Source organism: Cucumis sativus, chromosome 2 (genome assembly GCF_000004075.3).
Source record: "Cucumis sativus cultivar 9930 chromosome 2, Cucumber_9930_V3, whole genome shotgun sequence".
Taxonomy (NCBI): Eukaryota; Viridiplantae; Streptophyta; class Magnoliopsida; order Cucurbitales; family Cucurbitaceae; genus Cucumis; species Cucumis sativus.
The window spans coordinates 3,184,434-3,209,264 of NC_026656.2; the positions used below are offsets into that span (position 1 = coordinate 3,184,434).

Genomic DNA, 24,831 nt, shown 5'->3' on the forward strand with positions numbered 1-24,831 from the left:
ATTTGAAAATATAACAAAAGGAGAATTATAGTAAATAACGTACTTAAAAAAATAAACTATGAATATAGTACATGGACAAATTATTTACAAAAAGTAATAAATGTTGACAAGTCACTTGTGCAAACTTTTATAATTACAAGTTTTGTCATTTAGTGACTTTTATTGATAGAAGTTATCACCAATAATCGATATAAATTATAACAGCTGATAACACGTTTCTCAAGTCGAAATATATCACCAACAACATCTATCAGCGATAACAACTTATAACATCTATCAATTACTATAGTTGTAGCTACTATAGATGATTTTAGCTTTCACAATTTAAAAAAATTGATAAGAAGTACTCATGAAAGTAGCAAATAAAAAGGTATCATTGATAGCTATAAAATGACAGTGATAGTTTTAATTTGAGAAATTTGATAAGTAGCGTCAAAATTGTGGTTGCACATTACTATTTGTAGTATTTTACTAATTTTTGTGTTATAGATGCAATTATGTTACATTTTTATTGTATATTCTATTGTTTTTTACTTGAACGTCAATTACGCAAGTGGTCGTATAACACAATGCAAAAAATTGCAAATATAACAAAGTTTAAATTCAACTTTCATAGTTTATTAGATGTTGTCACTGGTAGAGGTCTGTCGACGATAGAGTCGATCACTAATAGCAGTACTTTGATGATAAAATTTATCACCGGTAAATTTTACTATATCTACAACTATTTATCATACATTTAATTATTAGTCATAAAATTGTTACTAAAACCTATCATACTATATTTGAAAAACACGTCAATTAATTTTGTCACTTAAAATAAATTATTATGTAATTTTTATTTAAACTAATTAACAATATTTACAAAACATCATAAATTATTTATAATAGATTAAAACAGACACGTATAGAAAAGTATATCTGATATCTACATACACAAATAGAGTGATCTACTATATGAACCTACCATGAATAAATTTGCTACATTTTGTAGATATTTTACGAGACATTTTTAAAATTATAAAAATAAATTAAATTATTTATAAACTATAACAAGATTGTAGATTTTATAAATACTTCTATCAATATCTATTATTGATAAAATTTAAAAATTTTGTTATATGTCGTAAATATTTTGTCAAATTTATTATTTTTTTAAAAACTTATATATTTTAATTTATTTTATTATATTTATATTTAAAAATAGCGGATTTGTAATTAGTTTAGGAAGTTTTCTTACAAAAGAATGGGAATTATGAGGTAGATGTGAATATATCTACCAAAGTTAATACAACTGACAATTACTTTATATAATTCTACAAAATATGAAATTTATTATGAACGTTTTATTTAATTACAAAAAAAAAAAGAAAAAACCAAAATTAAACTCTCGTGATAAAAAAGAAAAACAAACAGATCCAGACCCGAGTGTTCGTAACAAAGAAGAAAGGTGCGAAGAACAAAATTCAGTTTAAATCAGATCTAACACTCCCAAAACAAATTTTTTGTTGCTATCAAAATCAAACGACCTCCACCTCCATTTCTTCTCTTCTTCCAGTTCAATTCTTGTTTGTTCGTCCAATTCCTAAGCTTACATAGAAGAAGACGAACAAGAAATGGCTGCGATGGCGAGGGCGAGCTCCGGCTTGCAATATCCCGACCGGTTCTACGCCGCGGCTTCTTATGCCGGTTTTGATGGATCACCGAAATCCTCTTCAAAGGCCCTCAGGTCTAAGTTCTCTGATGAGGCCGCTTTGTTACTCTATGGCTTGTATCAGCAGGTACGACCACGTGTTCTTACACCTGTTACTTACCGCTGCTGTTTGGCTGAGGTTTGAGATTGCTGCATTTTTTGGTCGCGTTTTTTTCTTTTGATTTGTGTAATGGCGGTGGCGTAGTTGTGTAGGTTGTTGGGCTTGTGTGTTTTCTGACGGTGTAATTGGCTTCAAGCGTATTTTCATTTTTGATCTAGTCTTTTGTACGAATTGTGATGGCCATTCTGATTACTGAGTCGTCTAAGGTTTAATTGCTTGTCTCCAAATAGCTGGAAATTTCTTTTTGAAAATTGTTTTGGCATTACTGGTGTAATGTGAGCTGACAGATTTACTGAATTATGGCGTTGATTTGGAAGTTTAAATTGTTAATTTTCTGGTTATGGAATTCAGAGGTTTGAGTCCTTTATTTTCTTTGTTAACTCGGGAATGATTTTGGTGGATCTGACCGTGCGATTTAAATTTATGTCTGGGAAGATTGATTCCTGACATGCTTTGTGCTTGGAGGTTATAGATCGGGTTTAAAGCTTGCTGAATTCACAAATTTATTAGGAATGCTAAATGTATGTCAGTACCAAATTGTCTTACTGAGTGGGTTTATTGTTTATTTGAGCGAATCCTGAATTACTGTAAGGATACCGGCCAAACTCTTAACTGTTCTTATTACAGGCTACAGTAGGGCGTTGTAATGTACCTGAACCCAGTAGTTGGCATGCAATCGAGAAAAGCAAATGGAAGAGGTCTGTTAGCTTATATTCCTTCTCATGCTGTTATATATCTAACCTAAGTCAACATGAAAAGCAACATATTGAATAGATGAGGTTTAGAATTTTTCAAAATGATATCTACTCTGTCATCTCGGTACTTGCAATATAATGAAATTGTTGCAACTGAAGTTGGTCATTGTTCCATTTCTGATATCTAATTTTACAAAATGTCCTTAAGTGGTTCAAATGGAATCGCATAGTGGCTCTGGCTTATAGGAGGAAGCAATTTGTGGAGAAGGTTAGCTATGGTATTAGACCAATGCTACTACTTAATGGGTAGTTACCATGCTGGTTCTCCTGTGAGGGTCTTTTAAGGCACAACGAAATACTGTCTCTTCAAAACTTAGGTCCTTGAAGTTATTCTGTGATTTTCTTGGTGCTAACACCAGAGTACCACATGCTCAGTCACAGTTTCTTATCCATATTTTGTCTGCTTTTGGCATTGATGAATTGATGCTCTTAAAGATAACTTATTTCAAATTATTACTGTTCAATCTTTTTATTCTTAGTAAACTGCTGTGCTGTATATTCGTGGTTATGGTTTGGTGATGTTGTATTTGATGGTAGTCACTGCTACCAGATAGTTTTCACTATTGTTCATGCTCTACCTTCTTTGTAGATTGGTTATATGCTGTGTTCATTGTATTGTAACCTCTTTTCATATCCTGAGTCAATGGTTACTTTTGTGTCAACAGTTAACTAACCATTTGCTAGGAATTTGGATAGGCAGTGCAATTAAGTTGCATAGAAGTTTATAACACGCTTTTCAGTTCACTTGTATAACTATGGGTTTGCTTCGATCATGTTGAGAGTTTTTGAGGAACTTATTTGGGGTTCTGCAGCTGGGATGGGCTTGGAAATATGGTTCCTGCTGAAGCCATGCGCCTTTTTGTGAAAATATTGGAGGTCAGTGCGAATCCAACACCAAAAATCCATGTGTATTGTTGCAGTCTCATTTTAATTAATTAATGATTGTTTGATCTTGGTAGGAAGAAGAGCCAGGTTGGTATTCTAGAGTATCCAGCTTTGTCCCAGAGCCAGAGCCTATTTTAGATGTGCAAATTAATGTGAGCATATGGAATCCCTATCACAGATCTTATTATCATTTAAGTTATTTAAGTTTAAAATAGTCTCAAAGAACAGGGGTAAAAAAGATCTTTTTCCTAAGTTTTAATAAATGTGATATAATGCTAATAGAGACCTCTTTGAACCTCAATTAATAGTAATTTTATTGGACCTATGTATAACATCAATGGAAATGTTTAAACCTATACTTGAATAGTTGTTTCTCATTAAAAAAAAAAAAAGGAAAGGATAGAAAAACCTACTTGAACAATCCATTCCACAAAGCTAATTTCATTTTTGAAACTAGTATTCCATAAGGAAGCCATTAATCGAGTTGGTTTGGATTTTTCATTGGAGCCTGTTTTTGGCTAGTTAGCTCAGGGTTAATCTCAACATTTTGGAATCTAACACTTCGTAGAAAAGCAAGCAATCGGAGTTATTGGCATTTTGGATGTCGCCCTTTTTATGCTTTGTTAGTTCAAGGTTTGTTTTGGCGTCTTTTATTGGCCTGTCTTTTTTGCATGCTCTGGTATAGTATTTTAATTGCTCTCAAAGAAAGTTTAGTTTCTTATCTTTTGAAAAATTAATTAGTGTTCCATCCAACACATAGCAAAATAAATACATAAAAAGAAAAAGAAATTGATATGAATTAAAAATTATAGTGTCATTAACTTTCAATTTCATAGTGCCTTCCTCTCACACGTTTTCACAATAACTAAACTTATAACTATGTCATTTTAGAATGACCCAAAAATTGAGCCAATCATTGAAAATGGGAATTCAATCCCCGAGACCAAGAATATATCAACAGAAAACGGAAGCCTGCCTGAAACTCAGGATAAGGATGTTCTTGTGGAAGGTCTTGGCTCTATTGTTGTCTACGATCAGTGGATTTCACCCCCAGTATCTGGTCTGCGCCCGAAAGCACGATATGAGGTTTGGATCATTCATCTTTCAACTGATTAGGACTATGATCTTCTACCATGGCATTTTCTAAACCAAGGTTACTGACTTTTTCAGCATGGGGCAGCAGTTATTCAGGACAAGATGTATATTTTTGGAGGAAACCACAATGGTCGCTATCTTAGTGATCTTCATGTAAGCAAAATATTTTACATGCTTTTGCTGCATTCATGCCATTTTTCATTTCAGCTTTTGGATGATTCTGTAAGAAAACTTGGCTTAATTATTTTTTGTCTAATGGAACAATAAAGCAGAAACAAGAAAGTCCTGGTCAGTTTGAGTGATGAGATTTCCTTCTAATCTGCACCTGCACCTGTTCTTCTACCTAATTGATCGATTTCTTTACATAGTTATTCTTTTAAACTCCTGCACTCACATGTAGGTTTTGGATCTGAGAAGCTGGGCTTGGACAAAACTTGAGGCTAAGACCCAGTCTCCGGAATCACCTCCTGAAAAGCTAACTCCCTGTGCTGGTCATTCATTGGTCAGTACACGTATTTATTTTTAATTTTTGCAGATGTTTTCTTTTATGTGGTCATATATTTTCTTCCCATTGTGGTTTATTAGTCTATTTGTCTCTGTCATAGTCATACTTCCAAACGTGATAGCATTTATTGAAAATGCCGTTGTTTTACTTGATGTTAATATCAACATTGGTATAATGTCAGATTTATAATCTACCTTATTTGACTGTAGATACCATGGGAGAACAAACTTTTATCAGTAGCTGGTCATACTAAGGATCCTTCTGATGCTATTCAGGGTACAAATGTCGTGCTTTTGCCATATTATTCACCTTAGGTTTAGTGGAAAAAGGACTGGTAGATACTTTCAGGGTTGTATTAAGTTATTTGCTGTTTAATTATATATTTAACACTTCACTCTACAAGGGAAATCCAGTGGAAGAACTCCCAACAATATTTTTATTCTCTCTTGATCTATTAGAGATGATCTTCATCTTTATGGGAAAGCGATAAATACCTCTCTTTTAAGACACATGTTTTTCCTTTTATCCAGTGAGAGTTTTTGATGTACAAACCTCCACTTGGTCAAACTTGAAGACTTATGGCAAACCACCGGTATGTCCCATTGATCTTTATCAGAAAAATAAATTAAAAAAATTATACTGAAGAACTGAATGTGGATACCAGTTCCTGTGTTTCTAAATTATATGGGTTTTTTAAATTGAAGGCTTCCCGAGGTGGTCAGTCAGTGACTCTTGTTGGTACAAGCGTGGTTATATTTGGAGGGCAAGATGCAAAAAGGACTCTTCTGAACGACTTGCACATTCTTGATCTTGAAACCATGACCTGGGATGAAATTGATGCAGTGTAAGAAAATTGAAAATATTCCAGCGTACTCCTTTCCACTATGGGGATGTACTTTTATTTAACGTTTCCATGTTTGTTGGATGGAAACAGAGAATTGAAGTTATTTATTTAATTTTGAACCATGACAACTGGCAATACTTTGAGAATATAGAGGATTTGGGTTTTTTTTTTAAAGTTTGATTAGCTCCAACAGAATGAATTATTCCATTCTGCTGTGAGCATCTGTTTATACGATTCTTATTCTTCTGGATTGGTATCTCTTTCTGTAATTGGGCTTGGGGCTGTTTTATTCTTGAGCCTTTTTCTTGTATGCCCTTGTTTATCCTTTCATCAATCCCATTGAAAGTTCGGTTTTTATAAACAAAAAAAAAAAACAAAATTATTATTCCATCATATCTTTGGCTGATTTGTGATGACAATACTGCAGCGGGGCTCCTCCCTCTCCAAGGTCTGATCATGCTGCTGCAGTCCATGCTGAGCGCTATCTCCTCATCTTTGGTGGGGGTTCACATGCTACTTGCTTCAATGATCTGCATGTTCTTGATTTGCAAGCTGTGAGATTATCATTTTATACAAGTATTTATTGATGTTATATGGTGAATATTTTAAGTACTAAATATTATATGGTTTGCTGATTCCATAGATGGAATGGTCAAGACCTACCCAACAAGGTGATATACCAACTCCACGAGCTGGACATGCAGGCGTTACAGTCGGAGAGAATTGGTTCATTGTTGGTGGTGGTGACAACAAGAATGGTATGCACTTGTATTTTTCTTTTACTTCCTTTTTCACAGTTCCAAAAATCATCCTTGCCGTTTCCAATTGGATAATCTCCTGGCATTAACAAATCTGATAGCAATAGTAGCTAAGATGGTCCAGGTGGATTTATTAAATGGTATCGGGGTTTCTCCTTTGGAAGTACAGCTTACAAGATTAACAACGCCTCGAAGATGAATGTGGTAGGGGATATTGGAGTAAATAATGTACCTTGCTTATAATTAGCACTTCCTAATTATTTTTTATCCAATTAGTAATAGAATTTCCCTTCCTCTCCTAATAAGATGTAAGTTCATTTTGGAGTTTCACCGTGAAAACATGTTTTATATCTCTAACTGTTAAGATGCAATCAATCAAATATTTACTGCCTTTAGAAAATAAAATTGAAAAGAAACCATTGCGAGTTCTATTACTAGAGTGTTCAAGAAAATGTACATGTACCTGGATGGGAATACACTCCACTAATTGACGACTTGGCGAGGGAGGGGGAGTAATCTTCTATAATTGAAGCCATAAAAATGCTTTCAAGTGAATTCTTCAAGGACCAAATAAATGCTTTCCTTTCTCTGAGAATAGATCTCTTCCCTTGCAGTCACACTGCAAAGGATTTCCAATATTCCAATAATCAAGGTAGCATTTGTTGAGGAGCTTCTTCCCATGTGCCCACCTCCCCTTCTATTGTCGTGAAATTTTTTGTTGATACGAAACGATTTTTTTTTTTGTTGATACGAAACGGTTTCATTGATTGAATGAAATAACCAAAGATATCAATGGAACAAAGGGGCCCTATTCAAAGGGTATACAAAAAAGTTTTCCAATTAGCAGTGACTATGTATAGCTGGAAGTCTATACACCAAAAAAAAGCAGAATGAACACAGTAAGTTTTAGCTCTATCTGAAGATTGCAAATCATCCATGATGTTTGAATAAGATTTTTGGAAGTCTTATCTGTTATCACAAAAAGCTACCATGCTCCACTATCACGCTAACTAAGTACTGATCACATCCTCTTGATCTCCTGCAGGGGTCTCCGAAACTGCTGTGCTGAATATGTCTACACTTGTTTGGTCAGTTGTAACATCTGTTCAAGGGCGTGTTCCTATTGCTAGTGAGGTGCCATTTCTTTTAACCTATTCACCACATGCTCCACCTTCACAAACTAAGGACGTGTCTTAAAGGATAAATCTTTTAGCTTGAACCATGTAAACTAATAAAGTGCCCACATTTTCTACTATGAGAACGATCAATCAAGATTCTCACCGTCATTTGATCCCTTACAGGGCATTAGTTTGGTTGTAAGCTCCTATGGTGGTGAAGACATTCTTGTGTCATTTGGAGGATACAATGGACGTTATACCAATGAGGTGAATTACCATATATAGCGTTGCTTTGTCTGCCGGCTCACCCCTTCAACTCACTCATATATATCTTTTTTTTTAGGTTAATGTTTTGAAACCAAGCCACAAATCAACCTTGCAGTCGAAGATGATGGCAACTCCCGTGCCTGACAGTGTTTCAGCTGTGCATAACATCACCAATCCCACCAGGGATGTCGAATCCGAGTTTGAAGGGGCACAAGAAGGAAAAATTAGGGAAATTGTTATGGACAACATAGAGTCGGATCATTTGGTATGTCTCGATACGTGATGTTTGTAGCTTTCAGTTTTTCATTTTTACAAGGTTGTGCTGTGAGTATCTGTCATATTGCAACACGCGAAATGTGAAAAAAGCTATTCAATTTTGTACTTGGTCAACTGTACTGTACACAATGCGCTGATTTTTAGGTACAGGATACTAGGTCAGGGTCAGTTAAAAATTGCTAAATAATTGAGTAAAGGAAATCCTAATTTATATAAATTGTTGGGAAATCAAGAAAAATAGTAACTTCCTTTTTATCTCCAGGAAACGTGATAGTCTCGACATTTTTCTCATGTTCATCCTGTGATTATATATCATCCTATTACTTGGATCAAGAATCTTATTCTATCTAAGTTTAGTATGTTAAAAATGACTAACAGTTTTAAACTTCACACAGAAGAATAAAAGTGAGCCAACGAAAGAACTTGTATCAACATTGAAGGCAGAGAAGGAAGAACTGGAATCATCTCTCAACAAGGAGAAGATACACTCTTTACAACTAAAGCAAGAGCTATCCGATGCTGAGAACCGTAACGATGAGCTATACAAGGTAATTGCTTTACCCAAAACTTTTTACATTTTGGAAGTGAGCTGAACTACATTGGGATAACTCCAATGGTGCTTCATTGCTTTGAAAATACAACTATTTATTTTGTATGAGAAACCAAATTTAAAATTTCAATAGAAATGACATACACAAAATCCGACACTGAAAGAGCCAAAAAAACCAAATTAAAACAGAAAATAAAAAGGCTCCTCCTGAAAATGACCATCTCATGAAGTCGTGAGAGATGATATAGAATCGAAAAGAACTTTCTGTATGGTAAAATACTGACATTTTATTGTAAAATGTTTAAAAAGGGAAAAAAAAATTGAATCCACAACTCCTTTTGCGAAGAAACTGAATGCTTGATCTTCATGGTTTTATACAGGAGCTGCAATCAGTACGCTTGCAACTTGTAGCTGAGCAGTCGAGATGTTTCAAACTTGAGGTTTATATTCCTTCATTCTCTTCATTGTTATGTATGCTGTAGCTGAAGCCAGAGGTAAAAGTACGAGTGTATAAGAGAAAACTGATACAAAACTAATCGAAACTCATTTCATCAACTCGGTTCAGTATACTTGTTGGCTGGATTAGTTTCATAAAATCGAAAACGGCAAGTTGATCCTTAAACTTCCAATTATAAAAGTTAAATCCTCAAACTAATACAAATGTTTGAATTGGACCCACAAACTTATATCAAGTTAGAGGATTCAATTTTATTATTTGAGGGGTCTAATTTCTACAATTATTGCAAGTTTGAGGGACTAATTTTAACCCTTGTATAAGTTTGGGGGTTCAGATTTTACAATTGAAAGTTTAAGGATGCAACTACTCTTTTGGATTTTGCACTTTGTCCCATAAAAGATAAAAAGTAATAGGTTCACTTTTGATAAATTTGGTTGGTTCTGGTCATGAGGAAGGTAGATACAAGAACCCTTGTTCCGAACATGAACCAACATAGGACGTGACAACGCATTGGGTCAAGCATAATACTCGACAATTGAGAATCATGTTGCTTTCTATTATAAAAGTACATAAATATCTTAATCATCTTTCTCATTTTTCAACCATCTATATCAGGTGGACGTTGCAGAGTTACGACAGAAGCTCCAAACGATGGAGACATTACAAAAGGAACTCGACCTTCTACAACGACAAAAGGCAGCATCTGAGGAGGCCTTCAAGGCAAAACAGAAACAAGGGTCAGGTGGTGTGTGGGGTTGGTTGGCTGGATCCCCTCCTCCAGAAGAAGCCTGATTTTTTTCAACCTCTCATTGGTTAGTGACCATTAATTAGCTTACAATTGTTACAATTTTTCCTTCATTTACATTTGGTCATCCTCATCTCCACATAGTAATTTTTCTTCATCTCATAATAAGATTGTTAGTCTTTTTTACTCTTCTTTTCTTTTTTGTTCCTTTTTCATTAGGGAACTCAAATGAATGTGTTATAATATAACTGCCGTGTATTTTCTTTTGTTGTCATTTTTTTTTTTAAAAAAAGAGGTTTTGTATTAGAGGTGAATATAATATATAGCTACAATGATAATGAGAGGCATACACATTTTTCATTGTTTATTCTCTTTTGAGAATGATTTTACTATTAAGTGAGTTGAATGGATGTTCGTTCCTTCAGCAATGTTATTTCATGTGGAAGTTTAAATGTACTCTCTATTATTATTATTTCTTTTGGCTTTTAGCACTTTAACTATATTATAGAATTTTGGTGGTTTTTATTATAAATGTCTTAGGAAAGACACTCGTGTTCAATCTCATATCACCAATTACTTAATAATTAATTTTTTACAAGATTTTTTTGACATTTAAATGTTGCAAGGTAAGTGTCGGTAGACTGGTTTGGTCATTATATATAAAAATAAATAAATAAAACTATCTAGAGAGGTTAATTTAATTTTTGAATTTTCATCACTCATTAGTTTCGATAACTTGTGTCAAATATAGATTAAACTTGGGTGATCACTATTTTTTTTTTAATTTGAGAGGAAAAAACCCTTTATTTTTATTATACCAATTGCAAAGATAGGTCATCAAACTTTTAATGTCTAAAAAAAAATGTCGTATCAATTATCATTTAGTTAATATCACAATAACGATGAAACCCTACATTGTATATGCATGAATTACAATCTTTGTCAACTCTACAAATTGGACACAAAATTGAAACGTTTGTAGCAATACACAATGTGTACAATTCAATTTGTTTCCCTTCCCTTTGGTAGGTTGCCTTTCTACCCTATAACTTGCAATCTCTCTTGCTTAGGCATCAAAATTTAAAAAGATCATAAAGTAATCTTAATTTCAAAAATTTAAAAAGATCACGAAGTAATCTTAATTTGTTTATTTGAAGTAGTATGACTTAAGCAACTATATTATTTGACATGTCGTGCATTAAAACCATTTCTTAGAGTAACGATTAAAATAAACGAATTTTGTGTGTATACTCAATCGTAATTCAATTGTTCAATCATTATTTTTAATAAATACAAGATCGAAACTTCTAGTGAATAAAAAGTTGAACAAAAGCTATCGATCTTTACAAGTTCTAAATCTAAATATTAATAATAAGATTTCAAACTCTTCAAATAGAAAAAATAATTTAGCTATTAACTTAGAATGATTTTCTTAAAATCTTCTTAAATTAAAATGTATAATCAAATACTAGCAATATTCAAACGTTGATATTCATTTTACTTAAATTAGGCTAAAAATACTTATAGAAAACTATATATCACAAATCTAACCAAATATCACTCTCTATATATGATTAATTTTTGTATATAGACAACAAATTTTGATTTTTATATTTGAAAATATGTCAAAGTATATATATATAGAATATAGTTTTTTTCTTATACATATAAATTAATAATATTGAAGAAGTAGTATATGACGTGGCTACGGAAGAAGGATAGAACTTAGAAGGGCGCTCGTGATCTCGTCGTTTACTCAAAATAAAATCCCTCAACAAATATATTCACTCAAAAATTGAGTCCCAAAATTTTTCATTCCCATTCCTTTTTTTTTTTTTTTTTTCTTACCGCCTAAACACAAAACTTTTTCTAGGGTTTTAGATTTGCTCCAAAATCCAGCAGTTTCTCAGCTTTCTTCATCAAGATTCATCTCTGTTTCATCACATTTCTCACTCCATTCATCTTTTTCTCCATCTCTACATGCTGTTTTTGTAGGGTTTATGACATGATTTCGCTTCAGTTCAGATGATATCGGTGATGAACAACGATTTTGAATTCGAGAAAAAACCAGATGCCCTCGAAGTGTCACATGCGGAGGATACAGTTCTTGACCATGCCGATGACAGTTCGAATCACAACCGGAAAGTTTCTGATTCGGGTGTTGTTAACGAAGCTAGGGTTTCTTTGATGGAGATGGATCCTGGAGCTCCGGGTAGTGAGTTTGATGCGAAGATGTTGGGGAATGGTAGATCTGCAGAGTTTAGGGTTTTCCCGTCCGAGGAGGTGAGGTTTTTGGTTAGTTCGGATGGCGAAGGTGGAGGAGGTGCAGATATGGATTTGAAGTTCTCGGACTCTCTTGTTGATGTTAAAATATCAAAAACTGATAGATTTGATGGTTCGGTTGGTGATTTAGATGCAGAGAATGATCGAAAGGGTAATTTGTCTCAGTATAAGTGTTTAATGTCTGAGTTTGATGATTATGTTGCGAATGAGAGTAGTGGTGCAATGGTTGCGGCGGCAACTTCGAGGGCGATGAGCTATGGGTTTGAGGTTGGGGATATGGTGTGGGGAAAGGTCAAGTCTCATCCGTGGTGGCCCGGGCACATTTTTAACGATGCTTTGGCTTCTCCTTCTGTGCGTCGTACGAGGAGGGAGGGATATGTTTTGGTTGCATTTTTTGGTGATAGTAGTTATGGGTGGTTTGACCCTGCTGAGCTAATACCCTTCGAGCCTAACTATTATGAGAAATCTAGGCAGACAACTTCTAGGACCTTTCTGAAGGCTGTGGAAGAGGCAGTTGACGAGGCGAGTCGGAGACGGGGTCTTGGTCTGGCCTGCAAGTGTAGGAATCGTTACAATTTTCGCCCCACAAACGTTGATGGGTACTTCGCTGTTGATGTTCCAGATTTTGAGGCTGGAGGTATTTACTCGTGGAATCAGATTAGGAGGTCGAGGGATAGTTTTAAACCTGGTGAAACTCTCTCGTTTATCAAGCAACTGGCATTGACTCCCCGAGGTGGTGATCATAGAAGCATTAACTTTTTGAACAATAAAGCTACAGTCTTTGCTTATCGAAGATTGGTCTATGAAGAGTTCGATGAAACATATGCTCAAGCATTTGGTGTGCCATCTGGGCCAGGACGTCCCCCTCGCAATTCTGTAGCTTCATTGGATCAGCATAGACAACCAGCTCGAGGTACTTAGTTACAGGATTCGTAGGTTCTTAGTTGTTTCAATGCCTCACATCCCCTTTCCCTGTCATTACGAGTCCTACTACCTTCCCCTCCCAACAACAGAAATAAATAGGTTTCAGCTTGACTTGGTTTTATAGTGGATTGGAAGAAATTATGTTACTTTTTTCAGGCATGTGGAGATTAATGGAGTTTTGTGCTTATCATGGTTTCTTGATTTATGTTCCCCGCTATATTCTGTTCTAGTGTTTGAAATCCAATCTGTGCGCATACAATTATTCATGGGAATGATAATCATTCTACAGATCTTGGCTTGTTCGAACACCCAAGGAACTGTTGAGAAATTAACGCTTGGAAGCTTGGTTTTACATTTTTGTCGATTGTGTACTCAAGACTGTAACTGACATTTATTTATTAATAGATAATAGATGGGGATCTTTCTAAAATTCAGCACCATCACTTTATGCAATGTTTCATTTGAACTCTGAATGCATGCCATTTATTTGAAATTTCTTACGCAATCAACTTGTTGTCGTAAACGAGCTTCAGAAATGAGCAAACTGGTCCACTTAATGTTCCTATATTTGGAAACTTCCAGTTTCTGCAGTTGTGAACTCCAATCCAAACTTAAATTTGCTAATGCATCTTGCTCTGTATTGATTACGGCAGTTTCTCCCCTTTTCTCCCATATTGAGGATCATTGGAAAACTATGTCAGAGACATTTTCTGTTCATTTAGCATTTATATTGTGATTGATACTTGTCTTTGTGTCATTAACATCTGTTATGGTTTATTATAACATGGATGTCCTTAACATTTGTCTCCTATCAAATTATTTATATGCTTGAATTTTGTTCTATTCAATTGGCCAATGCAATGAATCTTTGGATATATTGATTTAATACCAATTTTATGTTCCTTTCTCGCTGTTTGAATAAAGAATTAGCTTGCATTAACTTTCTCGACTTAGTTTTGAAGTTCATCCACATTCTCTTTTATTGGTTAAGCTGCAATTTTCAATCAGAACCGTAAATCTCTTCTTTCACCTGTATTAATTATCTGTGAACTAGGAAATATCAAATATTTTATCTTTTTCTTGGTTCTGATGGATTTAAATTTCAACAGCTCCTTTGAGCGGCCCCCTAGTGATTGCAGAAGCCTTGGGTGGTGGGAAGAGTGGAGTAAAGCCTATGAAGTTAAAGGACCAATCTAAGAAAGACAGGTATCTTCTCAAACGCCGAGATGAACCAAGTCACTTGAAAGTTTTTGCAGCTAATCAAGAGCAGGAAACTTCTACTGTTCCCTTATCTCTTGTTGCTGCGGAGTCCACTGAAACTGGGGGCGCTGGGGATTATGTTCTCTTGAAGAGGACTCCAACTATACTCCCAAAAAGTGAACACGCTGGATTTGTTGGGACGGATACTGAAACTTCTAGTTTGAGTATACCTAAAAATGAAGCTGAGATTGGTCAGATGGCTGTGGGCACTGATCTTGTGAGCCAAGGGCAATCTATGAGCATTGAGGCATCTTCTGATAAGGAAATGATTCCTCTTGAGGAACCGAAAGAGACAATAGCACCTAATGAAGTTATCAGTTCTAGAAGCCATATCTCCCCTGATATGGCAAGTGAGAGGGATTCTCCCAGTGTGTTGGGGGAGGATAGTGACCCTCGTTTTGATCGAACAGATGCTTTAGGTGACCCATTGTGCGACCAAGCAGATGCAGGGACAGAAAATATTTCAAAATCCTCTGAAACTCCTCAACAACCCCAGCTTAGTAACACAGTTTATCTTCAAGGTGACCATGAATTGGACAGAAATTTGGATAACCGTGTTGACCTCGAACCTACATCAGCTGGCACAAAGTTTTCTGATGGAGATAGTTCAGTTGGGGGAGTCATGAAACCAAAGGTTCTAAAACGGCCAGCAGAAGACATGAACTCCTCTGGATCTCCATTCATGGGGGAGAAAAAGAAAAAGAAAAAGAAGCGAGTCAATGGTGCAGAAATGGGTTCTGACCAAACACAGAAACAGTTGGCCAAAAAGAAGGTTAGGAGATTAGTTGGAAACGCTGTAGAAAAATCTGATCAGATTGGCTTGAGTTCGAGAGAGGATTTTCGACTGGAACATCAGAAAAAGAGCAATGCGTCAACAAATAATTCCGTCTCAGCTGGCGTCGTGTTTGGCCGAGGGAGCGACGAATTCGATGTGCCCCAACTGTTAAATGATTTGCAAGCCTTTGCTCTTGATCCTTTCCATGGGGTTGAAAGGAATTGCCATGTAATTGTTCACAAGTTCTTCCTGCGGTTTCGGTCACTTGTTTATCAGAAAAGTTTGGGTTCATCGCCACCACGTGAAGCTGAATCCCCTGAACTTCGTGCATTGAAATCTTCAGATGCTAGCTTTGGAACCGATAATTTAAGCGAAAATATTAGAGATTTATCATCCTCAAACTCAGTTAAACCCTTGCGTAGACGTGATGATCCCACAAAAACGGGGCGGAAACGGGTCCCATCCGACCGTCTAGAGGAAATTGCATCAAAGAAATTAAAGAAAATGGGTGATTTGAAATTGTTGGCGTCAGAAAGAAAAGCAACTCAGAAACTTGCTGATGGCCAGAAACGAGAATCCAGAGATTCCGTTGCAGTACCGACGGCAGTGAAGATGGTCAAGCGAGATTATATGAAGAAGCCGGAGCCTCCATCAGCAAGGAAAGTTGATCCAACCATGCTAGTTATGAAGTTTCCTCCTGAAACATCACTTCCATCTCTCAATGAGTTAAAGGCAAGGTTTGGTCGATTTGGGCCGATTGACCAGTCAGGTCTTCGTATCTTCTGGAAATCATCAACATGCCGTGTTGTTTTCCTTTACAAACCAGACGCTCAGGCAGCATACAAGTATGCAATGGGGAACAAGTCCTTATTTGGGAATGTCAATGTGAAATACCAACTTCGAGAAGTTGGAGCTCCTGCAACTGAAGTACCCGATTCCGAGAAGCCCAGTGCAACAGCAGACGACAATCCTATTGAAACCCCAAGGATGAAGGATCCATTGGTCTTATCAGGACGAGCGTCGACACCTGTGGTACATCAACCACCTCTTGCACCACTCCCAGCAGTTCAGCTCAAGTCATGCCTTAAGAAGGCAACAGGTGATGAACCCGGTGTACCGAGTGTGGGGACGGGAGGCACCAGCAGCAGCAAAGGAACGACACGAGTGAAATTCATGTTGGGCGGGGAAGAAAGTAATAGAAACAACATCAATGCAAATTTTGCAGATGGTGGAACATCTTCTTCTGTTGCAATGGATTTTAATAGTAACTTCTTTCAAAAGGTCGTTTCTACAACTCCACTCCCAATTCCTCCTCCCCAATTCACTAAACCTTCTCATAGCATTACTACTACAAATATTATGCAACAACACTCGGAAATCCCGCAACCTAGAAATACACTTAACCATCACCATCACTACCACCACACACCCGCCGTTGCACTGCCACCCGTGCCCCAAAACCCACCACCCGTTGCCTCTCCGACCACCGACATATCCCAGCAGCTGCTGAGCCTTTTAACAAGGTGCAGCGATGTAGTCACCAATGTGACTGGCTTGTTAGGCTATGCGCCTTACCACCCTCTTTGACAAAGAACAAAATCTGCACCACTTTTGTTGAAAAAATTACGTAGCCCAATGGTTAAAACTTCCACAACAAACCAAAATGGGAAAAAAGAGGAGACATAAGAGTGTGGTCCGGTTGCGACCGAGGCCCGTTCGAGAGGGTGAGAGTTGAATACATAACTACTTCGAAGAGAAAAAAAAGAATCAAAATGGGTATGTGGGTGTTTATGATGTCATTGGCAATGGAAGAAAAAGAAAGGGAGAGGGGCAGTTTTGGCATTCCAAGTGGGGGCTTAAAATTGTTCAAAGATGGGATTTTGATGTTGATGCCATAAGTGTACTGATATTGAATATTGATGGTATATTGATCATATTGCTCAATTGCTTTCTTTTATTTTCTTTATTTTCCTTCAAAATTTCTCATTGTACATTGTTGATTATGGAGAAGTGGACCATAAGTCCTTATATACTCTTTGATTAAAGAGTGACTGCTCTCTCTCTCCCTCTCTATTTTTATTTTTGTGTTGGACTTTTATCGTGAGAAAATTTGCTTATTTTTTCCTTTTAATCTTTTCTTCAAAATAATATCACCATTTTTCTTGGTTGGTATAGTTCTCTTTTTTTAATTGCAAATTTAGTATCTTATAGAAAAGTATAATTTAGTCTCTATAGCTCTATAAAATGTTCAATGTTCTATATCGATATCAATAAATTTTTATCGGTGTTTATCAGTGTAATTAATGGACATCAATAGACTTTTATTCGCGTTTGTCACCAATAGACATCGATAGAAGTCAATCAAGGTCTATCATTTATAAATTTATAAATTTTGTTTTATTTATTTACTCACCACTCAAATTCTAGTTGATTTTTTTTAGTATTACTCTGGTCTTTTTTTTCTTTTAAATTATTATTAAAAAGAACTGTGCAAACATCTTTGAAACATTAACTAGTTTGTTTAAGGATATTAAAATCAATTTTGGAAGAAACGTTGAGATAAATTATCAAAGAAAAAAAAACTTACAAATTTTTAAAATTTACAGTAAAAATTTTATTTTCTTAAAAATAGTTAAAATTAATACTTGAAAGGAAGGAAATATTAAGTCCACAAAGAGTGGAAAGAAAAAAAATCTTTTTGAAAAAAAGTCTAAAATGTTGTCTACTCATCCATTAAAAAGTATCCGATAGTTCTTTTCAACTCCTCCACTAATTTTTAAAGAAATGTCAAGCAAACCTATATCAATTCGTTAAGATATGACAAAATGATCAAGATATGACACCGAGAGGTTTGAATCTCTAACTTTTTCCTTAATTAGTTTACGTTTGTTTAGTCTGATCCTTTCTTTTTATAACTGTGCTTGGTAGGTTATTGGAATTAAAGATAATAAAAAATATATATTCTTAATTTTTATCTTCAACTTTCAATTTCGAGTTGGTATCTTCATATATATATTTTTTTTAATTCATGAAACTCAATTGAGGAGGAAAAATTTCAATGTCTATTAAATAAACTAAATAAATAAAATTTATGTTACCTATAGATATATTTAAAACTCAAGAAATATTTATACAATATATGAAGCACAACATAGATAGTTATGAAATTAAAAATTTATTGGATTAAATAAGAAGAAAAACAAAATTATTAGAGATGAATGCATGGGAAATGAGAGTATATATAATTTAAAAGGGTAAAATCATGGTTTGGGATCTTTTTATTTTGTCTCACTAAAACTCTCATAAAATCTCATGCCAACTATGAGTAAAGTTGTTTTTTCTTTCTTTTGACAATTTGTTGGGATCTTTTTAGTATACATTATTTCAAAAACCCTACATTTCCTATTTTCTATTTTATTTAAAATATTTTACATCTTAGACACAAATTATTATTATTATGATTCAAATCAAAATAATCTATACTTCAAACCCTGAGTTTAGGAGAAAAACATAAATAAAACGATATAATGAGAGAGATCTGAAAACATTAAAAATATGAAAGTAATGTTAAAAAAGACTTAAAGAAATTAAAAGTTATTATCTATACCAACAATGTGCATCTTTCTTTTCTATAACTCGATCATAGCAACTTCAAAGTTAAACGTGCTTACTTTAGAGTAATTTTATATTAAGTGACATCTTAAAAATGAATTACTTGTGTGGACAAAAACATTATGAAACAACGACGCATATGAGTGAGGACAAAAACATTTTAAAAAGATTTAACGGAGAATGTCGAGAATCTATAGTTGGAATTCGATAAAATTAACAAGAGTGAGCAAGTTGGCAAAAATGAGAGCAAATTTAAAACTTTCGTTAAAATATGGAGAATAAATAGATTGTAAATAGTTTAGGTATTTTTTTATTTTTGAAAAGGTTCATTTTTCTAAAATGGAAAATGAAAAATAAATTGGAGTGAAAGTTTCTGGTAAAGTCCTGAAGTATTTGGAATTTGCTAAAAGAAAAGGGAAAAAAGACTTGGGAAATCGCACTCAAAACTTGCGCTTTCATTGTGCGTCATGTCACACGCACGCTTCTACACGCATCGGACGCGTTTGACCAATTGTTTATTTCCTTCTTAAACTTAAAATAAATCAGTTTGTTAATATTAAAATCAAATATTAACACCAAATCTTTTCCAATTCAAAATATATATATTTTATAGATTTAAAATTTTTTAAAAGTAAATTTCGGACCTTCAAAATTTTAAAATTAAATTCTTTTTAGTTTACCTTAAACCATTCCACTTTAATAGTTAAAATTTATACATTTACATTCTAACTTTAACATATTCTTTAGACTTAATAATTTATTATTATATTTGTGCAGACTTTTTTAAATATTAAAAAATAAATTATTCTAATTCATGAATACTTATTTATATTAAAATAAAATAATAATTATGTTGATTTTTATATTTTATAAATATTTTAATTTATTTTGTTGTATTTAAAAATAATTTTGAATCATGAAGTTTTAAAATTTAAAATTTGAATAAATATTATGATAATGTCACGTGTAATTTGACAACAAAAATAATGGGTGTAAATTTATATTTTTAAACAACCATTTCTAGAAAAATAAAAATAAAAACTGAAAACGCGTTTTTACTTTCTTAAATAGAAAGAAATGGAATCGGATAAAAAGAGGGTTGGAATCAAAGCAGCGTTTCCAAAAATCACTTTAGATTTTTGTTATTATTATTAGTCGGTTTCTCTTTCTTCCATATCATTCCCACGAAATTTCTTTTTTATTTCCTTTATATATATATAACCGAACCCTTCGTTTGCGTTACTCACAGTTTCTTCAACTCTCGATTTCGCTTTCTCTTCAATTCAATCTCTCTATCTTAAGATTTGCTTTTCCATTTTCACTTTCAATTCATTTCTTTGAATACTTCTTCTGATTCTTCTTCAATGGAGTGTAGAACTTTAGATGTCAACATCAAGAGAGCCAACGGCCTCAAGAATGTCAATCTCTTCTCAAAGATGGATGTATACGCTGTCGTTTCCATCTCCGGTGATCCTCGCGGGAAGTCGAAGCAGAAGACTCCTGTAGCTAAAGAAGGCGGTTCGGATCCTTACTGGAACTATACCATGAAGTTCACAATCGATGAGGCTGCCTTACAGAGCAATCGACTCAATCTGAAGATCAAATTCGTTTCCGATCGGAGTTTAGGCGATAAGAAGATCGGGAAGGTTATTGTTCCGATTAAGCGATTGCTCGATGAAAGTGCTAATAAAGGAGATGAGGGAAAATCTGAGAGAACCGTTAATTTCAGCGTCAGGACTATGAGCGGAAAGGAAAAAGGTAACGTCGAATTATCGTATAAATTTGGGGAAAAATACACGGTTCAAGCACCGCCGCCACCGCCTCCTGCTATGAAATCCGGTGAGCCGATGACTGCTTATCCTCAAGGTTATGCTGGATCTAGTTCCGGATATCCGGCAGGAGGTGCTTATCCCCCTGCGCCAGGGACTGCTTACGCGTATCCGCCTCCGCCTCAAGGGTACGGTTATCCACCGCCTCCACAGGCTGGATATGCGTATGGCGGTTACCCACCGCCGCCGCAGGCAGGGTATGGATATGCGCCGGTGCATCAGGCACAGAGGCCACATAAGAGCGGTGGTGGTTTTGGTGGTATGGCTTTGGGAGCCGGAGCTGGACTTCTGGGTGGTTTACTGATCGGCGAAGCGATTTCCGATGTCGGTGATATGGCGGCTTATGATGCCGGATATGATGCTGGTTTTGGTGATGGTTTTGATTTCTAAATCCCTCTTCTTCCTCTTCTTCTTGTTTATGTATATGAAACTTTTTGGAGCTTTTCGGGTATGATCAGTACTTTGCAATTATTTTTTTCTTTGGCTCTTATGAATTTAGTAACTAATCCTCCACTGACTTGAGATTGAATCTCTTGTACTTCTTAATTATGTGTTATATTACTTATTTTGTTCAACTATTTGGGGCTCCATGTTTGATATCTATAATCATTCAAGTTCTTTGCTCTATACACATGAACTTAGTCATAATTTTTTTTAAAAAAAATCAGATTACTATAATCACATAGTTCAACTGTCACATAATTAGGAAGAACTTGTGCGAGTTAGAATTGAAATTCAAAAGAAAGAAAAAATTGAATTGAGGGTCTTAATTGGTATGAAGCTCTACTTAATTTGATATGTGATAGAATATAGAACAATTGGTTTGAAGATTAGGGACTTTGGAAGAATAATGATATATTATTGGATTTCGATATTAAACCAAAGGCAAAATATGATTAAATCTCCATGGAATATATTGTAAATAAAACAACGATGCATGAACAACTGGACGGACATTAATTTCCAAACAAAACATTCCTTCCATTTTGCTTTATTTTTGTGAACTTTGGAATCTCAAATGATAGACATTGGCTATCAATAACATTTGGAATCTCTATTTTATTCCATTCGGCTGTCTTTTCCCTAATGGTTGTTTTCATTTTGATTTCATATAGTTTCTATTCCAATGAATTTTTTTTCTTTAAATCTATTTTCGTTCATTTTAATCTGTTCCTACTAAAAAAGTTTGAAAGAAAATTTAGAAAAATCATCCTGTTTTATGATGTAGAATTCGTATTTATAAAAAAATATTGGGACTTTCATCTTTTAATATTAATATCAATTTTACACAATAAAGTTACGTATGTTACAAAATTATAAGTAAAAAAAAATGAATTATTGCGTTTAGGGAGTGAAAGTATTTTTATTATGAATTAGATAAATAATAATTCCAAAAGTCAAATATAATGTAGGATAAAAATTTAATTTTTAGCATTTTCAAATATCTAAGAAATATATCACATACAAAATTCACAATTTTTAAAAGAAAAATCTAACAAACAATTTTAACTATGGAACACTTTTCAAATATATAAACTCTATAGACACAAATCTATTCATGGGATAAACTTTTAAAAATATGGTTTCTTTCACTCACGCTTTTAAAGTTATTGTTCCTTTCACTAAGACCAATCAATTCGAGCATAGTTTGAGAGACCAATCAGCTAGAGCATAGTTTGTTCCTTTCACTAAGACTAATCAACTCGAGCATAGTTTTAAAATGTTTATAAAAGTATTATGCTCTAAAACGTTTTTTAAGATAGTTTCATCTCTTAAAACATGGATCTATTTTAAAAACAATGTAAAATTTGAAACATATATCAGAAATAGGGTGGGTGCAAAACTATTTTTAAAAATAGGTGATTTGTTGTGCACGACTTCCATGCAGTGGATTCTACATATTCTATTTTTTCCTCATTTTTATATTTATAATACAGTCGATCCCATATTTTTTATTTTCTCATTATTTGTATACGTGAGTTCCACACATTTCACTTTTTCTCATTACTTATATATACATATCCACATATAATATAATATATATATTAAACATTCAAATTCTAAAAATATTTTCTTTATTAAATAAATTTATTTTCTATTTTTTCTTTATATATATTTAAATATTACAATCTTCAATCTTCAATTTTTCTTATTAAATTCATTTTTCTACTTTAATTTAATTCTTTATTAATCAAAAATAAATGTATCTTTTTTTTCAATTTTCAATTTTTTTAAAAAAACTCATATATTAACAAAATATGTTATTAAAAATATATTAAACAAATGAAAATAGAAATAATAATTATTTATATATATACATATATATATATTAAATATCTCAATCTTCAATTTTTCTTATTAATTCATCTTTTCTAATTTAATTTAATTATTTCTTAACCAAAATTATATATATCTTTTTCTAATTTTCTGTTTAAAAAAACACATGTATTAATCAAATATGTTATTAGAAAATACATTAAACAAAGAAAAATAATAATAATAATCGAAAGAAGTTGAAGTTTACTCTAAAAATAATAACAAATTTGCAATTAAAAATTATCTATTAATTTTTTTAAATTTAATTTTAATCGAACCAATGTGCAAGTGTTATTATTATTTTTTTAGTAATTTAACTTCTTTCAATTATTATTATTACTATTTTAATTTGTTTAATATATTTTAATAACATGTTTTTTTAATATATGGGATTTTTTTAAAAAAATTGAAAATTGGAAAAAAAATATACGTATAATTTTGATTAAGAAAGAATTAAATTAAATTAGAAAAATGAATTTAATAAGAAAAGTTGAAGATTAAATATTGTGATATTTAAATATATATATATATATATAAAGAAAAAATAAAAAAATAAATTAATTTAATAAAGAAAGATATTTTTAGAATTTGAATGTTTAATATATATATTATATTATATGTGAGTATGTATATATAAATAATAAGAAAAAGTGAAATGTGTGGGACTTACGTATATAAATAATAAGAAAATAAAAAAATGTGGAGCGCTATAGTATAAATATAAAAATTAAAAAAAATAGAATATGTGGAATCCATGGAAGTCGTATTTTTAAAATAATTTTGCACCCACTCTATTTTTTATACCTGTTTCAAATTTTACATTGTTTAAAAAAAAAAATTCCTTAAAACTTAAATACTTTTGTTATATATATAAATTTAAAAAATTTAAAAATTGAAGATCTAAAAAGATGATTAGGGGTTAACTTTTTAATTTAACCCATTATTTTAATTTCTTATCACTAGATCAGGAGTAAAATTAAAAACTTAAAAAACGGAAATCAAATATATGAGTTTTTCAAATCCCATTCAAATTCCAACTTATTTTCAACTTATAAAAACACCAAAACCAACTTATTTTCAAATCGTAATCCCAAAAGTTAAATTAAAAATTCTCAATTCACGAAAATGCTAATCGATTATAGAGTATTAGATCTAAACATCACCAGCGCCGAAGGAATCAAAGGTGTTCTAAGTTTCACCAATTTTTTCTTCAAATCAAAAGTCTACGCCGCGGTCTCCGTCGACGGAACCCCTTCAGCCACCCAAGAAACGCCGCTGGCTAAATACTTCGGCAAAAATCCAGTGTGGAATTGTTCGATGAGGTTCCATTTGGAGGAATCGAAGCTACAAGAAAATGCACTGACTCTGAAGATTAAACTAAAGCGAAGGCGAACATTCGGAAGAGATGATGAAGACATTGCTGAAGCTTCGATTCCGTTGAGAAATCTGTTTAATGGCAATGAGAATGTAACAAATGAAAATTGCAGTTCCTCTTTTATGCTATCGAAGTCCGGCGGCCTGCGTGGTTTGGTGTATTTTTCGTATTGTTTCAGCAGGACTTACAATGCATCCGATGCCAGTGACGATGGTGCCACAGTTGCTCCGCCCTTGGCCTTCGAACGTCCCCCTCTTGCACACCGCAGTGATCTTAGTTGCGGGGTTTTTGATTTGTTATTCCATTAAGATGGTACTATAAGTATTAACAAAAACAACACACACTCAATGACTAAACAGTATTACCAATTAGTTTGACGAGTTTTGCA

At 33.5% G+C, this 24,831-nt stretch overlaps 4 protein-coding genes across 5 annotated transcripts; all 4 read left to right on the top strand.

Moving 5' to 3' along the window:
* The first annotated feature begins 1,385 nt into the window (after window positions 1-1,385).
* On the top strand, window positions 1,386-10,507 carry LOC101211837 (acyl-CoA-binding domain-containing protein 4). 2 transcript variants are annotated; one of them, XM_011650535.2, is made up of 18 exons: window positions 1,386-1,781; window positions 2,442-2,512; window positions 3,382-3,445; window positions 3,529-3,606; window positions 4,346-4,540; window positions 4,625-4,702; window positions 4,950-5,051; window positions 5,264-5,330; window positions 5,585-5,646; window positions 5,759-5,898; window positions 6,326-6,452; window positions 6,542-6,656; window positions 7,702-7,790; window positions 7,958-8,041; window positions 8,118-8,306; window positions 8,716-8,865; window positions 9,248-9,307; window positions 9,940-10,507. In XM_011650535.2, exons 1-18 carry the CDS (start codon window positions 1,617-1,619, stop codon window positions 10,114-10,116), a joined length of 2,013 nt encoding a protein of 670 aa, XP_011648837.1. In that variant the 5' UTR covers window positions 1,386-1,616; the 3' UTR covers window positions 10,117-10,507. The 2 variants fall into 2 exon arrangements, with proteins under 2 accessions (XP_011648837.1, XP_004144782.1); XM_004144734.3 differs by having other exon boundaries at window positions 1,388-1,781; window positions 8,713-8,865.
* A 1,353-nt stretch (window positions 10,508-11,860) lies between these two features.
* On the top strand, window positions 11,861-17,356 carry LOC101211600. The gene is made up of 2 exons (XM_004144733.3): window positions 11,861-13,265; window positions 14,386-17,356. The coding sequence occupies exons 1-2, from the start codon at window positions 12,095-12,097 to the stop codon at window positions 16,896-16,898; spliced, it is 3,684 nt and encodes a 1,227-aa protein (XP_004144781.1). The 5' UTR covers window positions 11,861-12,094; the 3' UTR covers window positions 16,899-17,356.
* A 2,792-nt stretch (window positions 17,357-20,148) lies between these two features.
* LOC101212570 (protein SRC2) lies at window positions 20,149-21,330 on the top strand. Its single transcript, XM_011650537.2, has one exon. The coding sequence runs from the start codon at window positions 20,288-20,290 to the stop codon at window positions 21,140-21,142; it is 855 nt and encodes a 284-aa protein (XP_011648839.1). The 5' UTR covers window positions 20,149-20,287; the 3' UTR covers window positions 21,143-21,330.
* Window positions 21,331-24,193: 2,863 nt separating this feature from the next.
* Window positions 24,194-24,751, top strand: LOC116402064 (protein SRC2 homolog). The gene has a single exon (XM_031880822.1). The coding sequence runs from the start codon at window positions 24,194-24,196 to the stop codon at window positions 24,749-24,751; it is 558 nt and encodes a 185-aa protein (XP_031736682.1).
* The last annotated feature ends 80 nt before the right edge of the window (window positions 24,752-24,831 follow it).

Excerpts from the sequence above, each read along its gene's own strand:
- LOC101211837 (XM_004144734.3), top strand. The coding sequence starts at position 1,617 with ATGGCTGCGATGGCGAGGGCGAGCTCCGGCTTGCAATATCCCGACCGG. Across the intron at positions 2,513-3,381 it reads GAGAAAAGCAAATGGAAGAG|CTGGGATGGGCTTGGAAATA; the intron begins GTCTGTTAGCTT and ends GGGGTTCTGCAG. Across the intron at positions 3,446-3,528 it reads TTTTTGTGAAAATATTGGAG|GAAGAAGAGCCAGGTTGGTA; the intron begins GTCAGTGCGAAT and ends TGATCTTGGTAG.
- LOC101211600 (XM_004144733.3), top strand. The coding sequence starts at position 12,095 with ATGATATCGGTGATGAACAACGATTTTGAATTCGAGAAAAAACCAGAT. Across the intron at positions 13,266-14,385 it reads GCATAGACAACCAGCTCGAG|CTCCTTTGAGCGGCCCCCTA; the intron begins GTACTTAGTTAC and ends AAATTTCAACAG.
- LOC101212570 (XM_011650537.2), top strand. The coding sequence starts at position 20,288 with ATGGAGTGTAGAACTTTAGATGTCAACATCAAGAGAGCCAACGGCCTC.
- LOC116402064 (XM_031880822.1), top strand. The coding sequence starts at position 24,194 with ATGCTAATCGATTATAGAGTATTAGATCTAAACATCACCAGCGCCGAA.